The sequence below is a fragment of the Saccopteryx leptura genome, chromosome 5 (genome assembly GCF_036850995.1).
Source record: "Saccopteryx leptura isolate mSacLep1 chromosome 5, mSacLep1_pri_phased_curated, whole genome shotgun sequence".
NCBI classification, from domain to species: domain Eukaryota; kingdom Metazoa; phylum Chordata; class Mammalia; order Chiroptera; family Emballonuridae; genus Saccopteryx; species Saccopteryx leptura.
In genome coordinates, this window is record NC_089507.1 from 194,613,157 (window position 1) to 194,625,186 (window position 12,030).

Below are 12,030 nucleotides of genomic sequence, written 5' to 3' on the forward strand. Positions count from 1 at the left end.
TTAACTTGCTGTAACTCTGCTTTATAAATTTTATAAAGTAAAGTTACTTCCCTACTTTATAAATCACCATTACTGTGGAACCGGTGGGTGGTTAGAAAATTTTACTACTAACAGAGATACAGAAGTGGTCGATAGGTATAAAAAGGTTGACTACCCTTGTTCTAAAGTATCAAAAACACTATATCTATATAGCATACAATTTCAGAAATAAGTCTTTAGAATATAGACATTATAGGAATTTTTACTGAGCCTAATGATGAGTAAAATGAAGTGTATTTACCTATATTGCTTAATGAACTATGAAATTTAAATGAACTGAAATGAGTTACTTTCAAATAGTAAATATGCATTGTTTATAATCTTTCTGAAGGTTAGTTTTTTTATTATAAAATGTCTTTTTATAAGCTGCCAATTGATTAATCACATTTAACATAATTCTTGTCTTATATGGCATGAAAAAAATTACTGATGGCAGAGCCATTTGATTTAAATTGCCTGGCACCTCCTGCTGCATGAATGATTTAGCTTAAATATTATTTAAATATAAGTAAATGATTCAGAATTAAATACTATTATTGTTATTTACTATGAACTTTCAAAAATATTAGACTAGGGCTATCACATTTCAGTTATTAATAATATAGTAAATGTAGACTGTGATCCAAATATGTTTTACCTTATATAAAATACCTTTTATGAAAAACAATCTGATGATACTTAATTGCTTTTTAAATTTTGACAAAACTTTTTTTATAGTGGTTTTTCAAACAAATCTGATCTACAGCTCAGTAAGGTAGGTTTTATTTATTTAACTACACCAAGTATAAATATAGTCAAACTCTATGATATTTGACTGTAAACACTAAAATAGAATACTGGTAGGATGGAATTAATTTAGTGTTTTCAGCATTTTGATAAATGGATTAAACAACTGACACATTTAGTGGCAAGTATTCAAAGAAGTTCCCTAATCTGCTTTTCAAAGGAAATTCTTCTTTTACATATATGAGTTTGATATTTTTACTTTTTTGCTCATGATTCATCTCCATTTTTTCTCTAGCTAATACTACATCTTCTGACAATTAGATCCTTCTTATTTCCCTGTTTTTGTTAAAAACATTTATTATTCATCCAGGCTTAAAGTATCAATTATCTTTGGTTTATTCCTCACAATTACTTTCTCTCTTCACTTAATTTCAAGTTTTGAGGTTTACCTTTTGTAAATTCTCTTGAATATTTCGTCTCCTGCGTATTCCAGCTATTCTTTCTAAATCTCACTGCTTCACTCCTGCATTTTCTTGTTCAGAACCTTTCTTTGATATCTATTGCTTATTGAATGAAGTGTGGAGACTGAGTTTGGTTCCTTAGTCCTTTTTATTTTCCAAGTGAGAGGAGGGGAGAGAGAGAGAGACAGACTCCCACATGCACCCCAACTAGGATCCAACTGGCAACCTCCATCTTGGGTGGATGCTCTGCCCATCTGGGGCCATGCTTACAGATGAGCTATTTTATTTTAGCACATGAGGCGGAGGCTCCATGGAGTCATCCTCAGCGCCCAGGGCCAATGTGCTCCAATCAAGCCATGGCGTTGGTGGAGAGGAAGAGAGAAGTGAGAGGGGGAGGGATGGAGAAGCAGATGGTCACTTCTCCTGTGTGCCCTGACTGGGAATCGTACTAGGGACATCCACACGTGGGGCCAACAGTCTACCACTGAGCCAAGAGGCCCCTAGTCCCTTTAATATCAGTCTTGTTTCCTATGGTCCTAGGCATATTTTGTGAAGCTGAAACATAACTTGAGATTCCCTAAAGTATTTATTCTTTTCTTTTTCTACTTTTGGAAAGAACTTGGAACTGACTCAGCAGGCTCTCAACCTATTTTTCTTTTTCTTTTTTTTTTTTTTTTTTTTGAGAGAAAGACAGAGACAGGAAGGGAAAGATGAGAAGCATCAACTCGTAGTTGTAGCACTTTAGTTGTTCATCGATTGCTTTTTCATACACGCCTTGACCTGGTGGTGGTGGGGTCTCCAGCTGAGCCAGTGACCCCCTTGCTCAAGCCAGTGACCATGGAGTCATGTCTATGATCCCATGCTCAAGCCAGCAACCCTGCATTCAAGCTGGTGAGCCTATGCTCAAGCCAGCGACCTCAGGGTTTTGAACCTGGGTCCTCAGTGTCCCAGGTCAACTGCTCTATCCACTGAGCCACTTCTTGGTCAGGCTCTCACCTTTTTTTGATTGTCATAACTTTATTTCTCCTTTTAAGACTTACTTCAGAGTCTACCTTCGTTATGAAAACTTTCCAAGGTGCTCCAATTCAGAATCCAAATGGGCAAGATTCTGAATCTGCACAATAATTTCTTTGTATCTTTTTTGATATTTTCTTCACTATTTCAGTTTTTTTTAAAAAAACACTTCTGTCTTTTACCAGACTTTAACTATTTAGAATCTTCTTTGTATCCTGTATAACACTTTTGCTCATTTTTGTGTCCTCTTTATTATCTTTCCTCATTTTTATATCTTTTGTAATACCTAGCACACACTGGCATTGTAAAGGATGAACAAATGTATGAACACTGGTTAAAATCATTGGAAAGGATGAGATAAAGTGACAGAGAAATAATATACTGAGAGATAAATGTTTTGGAATAATACAAATCTATATAAGTAACCAAAAGTAATAATAAAATTAAAGATGAATCACATCTAGAATATTTTAGTTTTAATATTTCTAACTTACTAGATATTAAATTAGACTTCTAATTATTTCAGATTAGTAATCATTTAAGGACTATTTATGTACTTATATATTAATAAAACAGTTATTAAATTTTTATTTAACAACTTCTTTGCCCTCACTACTTTCTGATGAGTTTGGATATATTTTGAGCAGCAGGCTCTAGGAATAATCTTACACATATTTTTCCCTAAGAGTCCTAGTTGCTTGATACAATTTTGAGTCTTTCACATGAGACTTTAATAAACCTTAGTCTGTCCCAAAGCTTTTCTACTTAAGAATGTAAAGCAAATTAATATGAAAAAAGTGTTTTTTCCTGTATGATTCTAGAATCAATAAAATTCATCTTGTAGAATACCAGTGAGGTTATTGTAGCTATGTACAATAACTTAGTAAATGTTAAAGATATAAGGATCTTATATTTTATATTTCATTTATAATACTTTGTTTTTAGTTAATATTGAAGTCTTTAATATTTTTAAGTGTGGATGTTTAATATAAATACTTTAATTCCCATTAAGGAAACTGTTACAAATATAAAACTTATATTAGTGGAAACACACTAGAAAGTATATGAAAGTTTAATTGTATATGTTATATTTGCCAAGTGTGGTAATATACAAGTTTGAATGGTTATATGTAAAACTTCTTTTGTATTTAGGAAAAAGCACAGAAAAAAAGTTACAGGCAACTGAAGACTACTTTTGTTAATGTTACTTCTGAATACCCATTGTAAGTAATATTTTATAAATTTTATACTTTTCTTCATATTTGAAGATAATGTATTGTATATTGTATAATGAGTTAATATTTCTCTTCATTTTTACAGGGATGATGTTTACAATTTTAATTTGAATGGAGCTGATGAGCCTATTATAAAACTTGGAGTAAGCTAGAAACCTGTGTTTTGTATTTAGTTATTTGGAGTTTACTTTGTATTTATCATGCAGTTATTAGCATGTATATTTCCATCCTATTATAGATATACTTTAAAATATATTAAAATATACTAATTTTTATTAACTTATTGGAGTAACATCGGTAAATAACACGAATTTCAGGTGTACAACTTTGTAATACATCTGTATATGCCATTGTGTGCTCACTACCCTTTCATATATTTTAAAATATGTTCAAATATAGTACCAAGCTAGGTATTATTTCCTTTCAAATTCTTGGACTGAAGTAGAGAAAAATGAGTAATTGGGACATGTAATTCCAGACTGCTTCATCAAGAAAATCACTTTTTATTTTAATTGGACTTATTGGGGAACATTCATTAATAAAATTATTCATTTCAGGTATATAATCATATGTAAAAATAAATTTTGAAAATAAAAATCACTTTTCTTATAGATACAATTTATAATTTTAAAAACTGTTTAAAAATTAAAAAAATACTCTTTATTTTTAGTATGTTTTACAGTACATTTCTTAAATATGAAACCATTTTAGTAAGTTTAATTTTATTTTCACATAACTATATGAAGTGATTAAAATAGTTTATTTCTTTTAGTTTTTGTTTACCTTATTTTGACACTAAGAGAAAAATTTTAATATTTGTTTACAATATAGATCCAGGAATTTCCAGCTACAACTAGAGAAGCCTGCATAGATAATCCAAAAAAATTGTAAGTGCTTTATTATAATTACTTGGATCACATTAAAATATACTTTTTTTTTTTTTTTTTTTTTTACAGGGACAGAGAGAGAAGCAGAGAGAGAGATAGACAGGGACAGACAGACAGGAATGGAGAGAGATGAGAAGCATCAATCATCAGTTTTTCGTTGCGACACCCTAGTTGTTCATTGATTGCTTTCTCATATGTGCCTTGATGGGGGGCCTTCAGCAGACCAAGTAACTCCTTGCTGGAGCCAGCGACCTTGGGTCCAAGCTGGTGAGCTTTTTGCTCAAGCCAGATGAGCCCGCGCTCAAGCTGGCGACCTCGGGGTCTCGAATCTGGGTCCTTCCGCATCCCAGTCCTACGCTCCATCCACTGCGCCACTGCCTGGTCAGGCTACTTATTTTTAAAATTTTTAATTTATTGTGTTTACATAGATTCTAGTATCCCCCCAAATGCATCCCCCTCCCCCATATTCCCCACAACATCCCCCTTTTCTGCCTCCCCACAACACCCTCCCCCTTTCCCTCCAGGATTAGCTTTTCTGCTCTCTATAACGTTGTGTTATGTGTGTATAATGTACCATCCTATCATCACCTTTTCCTCTGTCCGCTTTCCCTCTGGACCCATTGATCCTGCCTCTGTCTATATTCCATTCCTCAGTTCATATTGTTCATGGGATTCCTCAAATGAGTGAGGTCATATGTTATTTTTCTTTCTCTGCCTGGCTTATTTCACTTAACATAATACAATAGTTTCCAGGTCCATCCATGTTGTTGCAAAAGGTAAGATTTCCTTCTTTTTCATGGCCCCATAGTATTCCATTGTGTACATGTATCATAGCTTTTTAATCCACTTGTCCACTGATGGGCACTTGGGCGGTTTCCATATCTTGGCTATTGTAAACAATGCTGCCATAAACATGGGGGTGCATTTCTTTAGAATCATTGATGTGGTGTTCTTGGTATATATTCCTAAAAGTGGGATGGCTGGGTCAAAAGGCAGTTCCATTTTTAATTTTTGAGGAATCTCCATACTGTTTTCCACAGTGGCTGCACCAGTCTACATTCCCACCAGCAGTGCAGGAGGGTTCCCTTTTCTCCACATCCTCGCCAGCACTTATTCTGTGTTGTTTTGTTGATGAGCGCCATTCTGACTGGTGTGAGGTGATATCTCATTGTGGTTTTAATTTGCATTTCTCTAAGGATGAGTGATGTTGAACATTTTTTTTATCTGCCTCTTGGCCATCTGTAAGTCCTCTTTGGAGAAGTGTCTATTCATTTCTTTTGCCATTTTTTGGTTGGCTTGTTTATCTTCCTGGTGTTGAGTTTTACAGGTTCTTTATTAATTTTGGTTATTAACCCCTTATCAGACGTATTGTCGAATATGTTCTCCCATTGTGTAGTTTGTCTTTTTATTTTGTTCATATTGTCTTTAGATGTGCAAAAGCTTTTTAGTTTGATATAGTTCCATTAGTTTATTCTGTTGTTTATTTCCCTTGCCTGTGGAGATAAATCAGCAAATACATTGCTACGAGTGATGTTGGAGAGCTTATTGCCTATGTTTTCTTCTAGGATGCTTATGGTTTCACGACTTAACATTTAAGTCTTTCATCCATTTTGAGTTTATTTTTGTGACTGGTGTAAGTTGGTGGTCTAGTTTCATTTTTTTGCAAGTACCTGTCCAATTTTCCCAATATTTGTTAAAGAGACTGTCTTTACTCCATTGTATGCTATTACGTCCTTTGTCAAATATCAATTTTCCATAAAGGTGCAGGTTTATTTCTGGGTTCTCAGTTCTGTTCCATTGATCTATATGCTTGTTCTTATGCCAGTACCAAGCTGTTTTGAGTACAGTGGCACTGTAGTATAACTTGATATCAGGAAGTGTGATACCACCCACTTTAATCTTCTTTTTCAAGACTGCTGAGGCTATTCATGTTCTTTTTTGGTTCCATATGAATTTTTGGAATATTCTATATCTTTGAAGTATGTCATTGGTATTTTTTTTTCTTTTTCTTTTTTTATAAATTTTTATTAATGTTAATGGGATGACATTAATAATTCAGGGTACATATATTCAAAGAAAACATGTCTAGGTTATCTTGTCATTAAATTATGTTGCATACCCCTCGCCCAGAGTCAGATTGTCCTCCGTCACCCTCTATCTAGTTTTCTCTGTGCCCCTCCCCCTCCCCCTAACTCTCTCCCTCACTCCCTCCTGCATCCTCCCCCCACCCCTGGTAACCACCACTCTCTTGTCCATGTCTCTTAGTCTCGTTTTTATGTTCCACCAATGTATGGAATCATGTAGTTTTTGTTTTTTTCTGATTTACTTATTTCACTCCGTATAATGTTATCAAGATCCCACCATTTTGCTGTAAATGATCTGATGTAATCATTTCTTATGGCTGAGTAGTATTCCATAGTGTATATGTGCCACATCTTCTTTATCCAGTCTTCTATTGAAGGGCTTTTTGGTTGTTTCCATGTCTTGGCCACTGTGAGCAGTGCTGCAATGAACATGGGGCTACATGTGTCTTTACGTATCAATGTTTCTGAGTTTTGGGGGTATATACCCAGTAGAGGGATTGCTGGGTCATAAGGTAGTTCTATTTGCAGTTTTTTGAGGAACCACCATACTTTCCTCCATAATGGTTGTACTACTTTACATTCCCACCAACAGTGTATGAGGGTTCCTTTTTCTCCACAGCCTCTCCAACATTTGCTATTACCTGTCTTGTTGATAATAGCTAATCTAACAGGGGTGAGGTGGTATCTCATTGTAGTTTTGATTTGCATTTCTCTAATAACTAATGAAGCTGAGCATCTTTTCATATATCTGTTGGCCACTTGTATTTCTTCCTGGGAGAAGTGTCTGTTCATGTCCTCTTCCCATTTTTTTATTGGATTGTTTGTTTGTTTGTTGTTGAGTTTTATGAGTTCTTTGTAAATTTTGGATATTAGGCCCTTATCTGAGCTGTTGTTTGAAAATATCATTTCCCATTTAGTTGGCTGTCTGTTTATTTTGATATCAGTTTCTCTTGCTGAGCAAAAACTTTTTATTCTGATGTAGTCCCATTCATTTATCTTTGCCTTCACTTCTCTTGCCATTGGAGTCAAGTTCATAAAATGTTCTTTAAAACCCAAGTCCATGAGTTTAGTACCTATGTCTTCTTCTATGTACTTTATTGTTTCAGATCTTATATTTAGGTCTTTGATCCATTTTGAATTAATTTTAGTACACGGGGACAGGCTGTAGTCAAGTTTCATTCTTTTGCATGTGGCTTTCCAGTTTTCCCAACACCATTTGTTGAAGAGGCTTTCTTTTCTCCATTTTGTTTTGTTGGCCCCTTTATCAAAGATTATTTGACCATATATATGTGGTTTTATTTCTGGGCTTTCTATTCTGTTCCATTGGTCCGAGTGTCTATTTTTCTGCCAATACCATGCAGTTTTGATTATTGTGGCCCTATAATATAGTTTAAAGTCAGGTATTGTAATGCCCCCAGCTTCATTCTTTTTCCTTAGGATTGCTTTGGCTATTCGGGGTTTTTTATAGTTCCATATAAATCTTATGATTTTTTGTTCCATTTCTTTAAAAAATGTCATAGGAATTTTGATGGGAATTGCATTAAATTTATATATTACTTTGGGTAATATGGCCATTTTAATTATATTTATTCTTCCTATCCAAGAACAAGGAATATTTTTCCATCTCATTGTGTCTTTTTCTATTTCTCTTAGCAATGCCTTGTAGTTTTCTTTATATAGGTCCTTTACATTCTTTGTTATGTTTATTCCTAGGTATTTTATTTATTTGTTGCAATCGTGAAGGGGATTGTTTTTTTGAGTTCGTTTTCTAATATTTCATTGTTGGCATATAGAAAGGCTATGGACTTTTGTATGTTAATTTTGTATCCTGCGACCTTAGTGTATTGGTTTATTGTTTCTAGTAATCTTTTTGTGGAGTCCTTTGGGTTTTCGATGTATAGGATCATATCATCAGCAAAAAGTGATACCTTTACTTCTTCTTTTCTGATATGGATGCCTTTTATTTCTTTGTCTTGTCTGATTGCTCTGGCCAGAACTTCTAGCACCACATTAAATAAGAGTGGAGAGAGTGGACAACCCTGTCGTGTTCCTGATTTAAGGTGGAAAGTCCTCAGTTTTACGCCATTTAATATGATGTTGGCTGATGGTTTATCATATATGGCCTTTATCATGTTGAGATATTTTCCTTCTATACCCATTTTGTTGAGAGTCTTAAACATAAAATTGTGTTGTATTTTATCGAAAGCCTTTTCTGCGTCTATTGATAAGATCATGTGGTTTTTGTTCTTTGTTTTGTTGATATGGTGTATTACGTTAACCGTTTTACGTATGTTGAACCATCCTTGAGATTCTGGGATGAATCCCACTTGATCATGATGTATTATTTTTTTAATATGTTGTTGTATCCGATTTGCCAGTATTTTGTTTAGTATTTTAGCATCTGTATTCATTAGAGATATTGGTCTGTATTTTCTTTCTTTGTGCCATCCTTGCCAGGTTTTGGTATGAGGGTTATGTTGGCCTCATAAAATGTGTTTGGAAGTATTGCTTCTTCAATTTTTTGGAAGACTTTGAGTAGAATAGGAACCAAGTCTTCTTTGAATGTTTGATAGAATTCACTAGTATAACCGTCTGGGCCTGGACTTTTATTTTTGGGGAGGTTTTTAATAGTTTTTTCTATTTCCTCCCTGCTGATTGGTCTGTTTAGGCTTTCTGCTTCTTCATGACTCAGTCTAGGAAGGTTGTATTGTTCTAGGAATTTATCCATTTCTTCTAGATTGTTGTATTTGGTGGCATATAGTTTTTCATAGTATTCTACAATAATTCTTTGTATATCTATGATGTCTGTGGTGATCTCTCCTCTTTCATTTTGGATTTTATTTATTTGAGTCCTGTGTCTTTTTTCCTTGGTGAGTCTTGCAAAGGGTTTGTCGATTTTGTTGATCTTTTCAAAGAACCAGCTCCTTGTTTTATTGATTTTTTCTATAGTTTTTCTGTTCTCTATTTCGTTTATTTCTGCTCTGATTTTTATTATCTCCTTTCTTCGGCTGGTTTTGGGTTGTCTTTGTTCTTCTTTTTCTAGTTCCTTAAGGTGTGAAGTTAAGTGGTTTACTTCGGCTCTCTCTTGTTTGTTCATATAGGCCTGAAGTGATATGAACTTTCCTCTTATTACTGCTTTTGCTACATCCCAGATATTCTGATATGTTGTATTTTCATTTTCATTTGTCTGTATATATCTTTTGATCTCTGCGCTTATTTCTTCTTTGACCCATTCATTTTTTAGAAGTATGTTGTTTAGTTTCCTCAATTTTGTGGGGTTTTCCCCCTCTTTTTTACAGTTGAATTCTAGTTTCAAGGCTTTATGATCAGAGAATATGCTTGGTACAATTTCAATTTTTCTAAATTTGCTGATATTGTTTTTGTGGCCCAACATATGGTCAATTCTTGAGAATGTTCCATGTACACTAGAGAAAAATGTATACTCTGTCGCTTTGGGATGAAGTGTCCTGTAGATATCTATCATATCCAGGTGTTCTAGTATTTCATTTAAGGCCACTATATCTTTATTGATTCTCTGTTTGGATGACCGATCTAGAGCCGTCAGCGGTGTATTGAGGTCTCCAAGTATGATTGTATTTTTGTCAGTTTTTGTTTTAAGGTCAATAAGTAGCTGTCTTATATATTTTGGTGCTCCTTGGTTTGGTGCATATATATTAAGGATTGTTATGTCTTCTTGATTCAGTTTCCCCTTAATCATTGTGAAATGATCATTTTTGTCTCTGAGTACTTTTCCTGTCTTGTAGTCAGCATTATCAGATATGAGTATTGCTACACCTGCTTTTTTTTGGGTGTTGTTTGCTTGGAGTATTATTTTCCAGCCTTTCACTTTGAATTTGTTTTTATCCTTGTTGCTTAGATGAGTTTCTTGTAGGCAGCATACAGTTGGATTTTCTTTTTTAATCCATTCTGCTACTGTGTCTTTTTATTGGTGAGTTTCATCCATTTACATTTAGTGTAATTATTGACACTTGTGGGTTCCCTATTGCCATTTTATAAATTGCTTTCTGTTAGTTTTGTATCTTGTTTGATTCTTCTCTTTTGTTTTTCTATTGTTTGTTTTTGTTTGTTTATATTTCATACTTCTTTCCTCTGTTGCTACCTTTTTTAAGTCAAGTGTTTTTGTGGTGGTTTTTTCAAGGGTGGTTACCATTAAGTAATGAAAAGGGTACCTACCATATTCATTGTAGTACCCTTTCTTATGAGTATTTCTGCGCTTCATCATCCTTTGCTACTGTTAATCTTCATCCTTTCTCCCCTTTTTTTTCTTTTGTTGTCACAGTTTAAGTTTGGTTTTATTGTTTTCTTGGTGGAGCTGTTACTTGTGGTTTTTTTTTTTTTGTTCTTTGAATCTGGTTGGAAAACACCCTTTAGTATTTCCTGGAGTGGGGGCTTTCTGATGATAAATTCTCTCATCTTTTCTGTATTTGTGAATGTTTTTATATATCCTTCGTACTTGAAGGATAGCTTTGATGGGTATAGTATTCTTGGCTGAAAGTTCCTCTCTTTCAGGGATTTAAATATTGGGGTCCACTCTCTTCTAGCTTGTAGAGTTTCTGCTGAGAAATCTGATGATAATCTAATAGGCCTTCCTTTATATGTTGTATTCTTCTTTTCCCTGGCTGCCTTGAGAATTTTTTCTTTGTCATTGGTTTGTGTCATCTTCATTATGATGTGCCTTGGAGTGGGTTTAAGAAAACTCGGTGTTCTGTTTGCTTCTTGAATTTGAGGCTTTAGTTCTTTCCACAGGCTTGGGAAGTTCTCATCTATTATTTGTTTGAGTATATTCTCCATTCCATTTTCTTTCTCTTCTCCCTCTGATATACCTATTATTCTTATGTTATTCTTTCTGATGGAGTTAGACAATTCCTGTAGGGCTTTCTCATTTTTTATTATTTTTGAGTCTCTTTCTTCTTCTCTCTGTTGTGCCTCAAGTTGCTTGTCTTCTATTTCACTAATCCTATCTTCTATCTGGGCTGTTCTATTAGCTAAGCTTGTTACCTCGTTTTTCAGCTCGTGAATTGAGGTTTTCATTTCTGTTTGATTTGTTTTTATAGTTTCAATTTCCTTGGTAATATATTCTTTGTGATCGTTGAGTTGTTTTCTGATTTCCCTAAATTGCCTTTCTGTGTTTTCTTGTATATCTCTGAGTATTTTTAAGATTTCTATTTTAAATTCTCTGTCATTTGGCTCCAAGGCTTCCAATATGTTAAATCTTTTCTCCATAGATTTTTCCACATCTATTTGTGTTTACCTCTCTATCTTTTGTATCCATAATATTCGATTTCCTTTTTCTTATTGGCATCTGAAGGTGGTCTTGTTGATAGTGTTAATTAGAATTAATAAAGAATAAAAAGGAAAAAAAAAAAAGGAAAACACTCCACAAAAAAAAGTAATAATTTATTATTTCCCCCTTTTTTCCTTCTTCTCTTCCCCTCCTCTCACCTCCTTAGGGAAATATCGTGATGACCTGTGAATTATATTATGCTAAATGGAACAAAAACTGCCTATAATGGAGGGCCTGATTTGGGGTGAAGAGTTCAAGGGGCAAAAAAGGGGGTAGGGA

The 12,030-nt window shown here is 34.1% G+C and overlaps 1 protein-coding gene across 1 annotated transcript in view; it reads left to right on the top strand.

Annotated features, from left to right (window-relative positions):
• Nucleotides 1-12,030, top strand: part of SYCP2 (synaptonemal complex protein 2) — a 92,946-nt gene that overhangs the window by 51,111 nt on the left and 29,805 nt on the right. Inside the window, 5 exon segments of the mRNA XM_066386601.1 lie at nucleotides 757-793; nucleotides 3,393-3,463; nucleotides 3,561-3,618; nucleotides 4,307-4,362; nucleotides 8,986-8,997. Coding sequence (XP_066242698.1) covers nucleotides 757-793; nucleotides 3,393-3,463; nucleotides 3,561-3,618; nucleotides 4,307-4,362; nucleotides 8,986-8,997 — 234 coding nt within the window.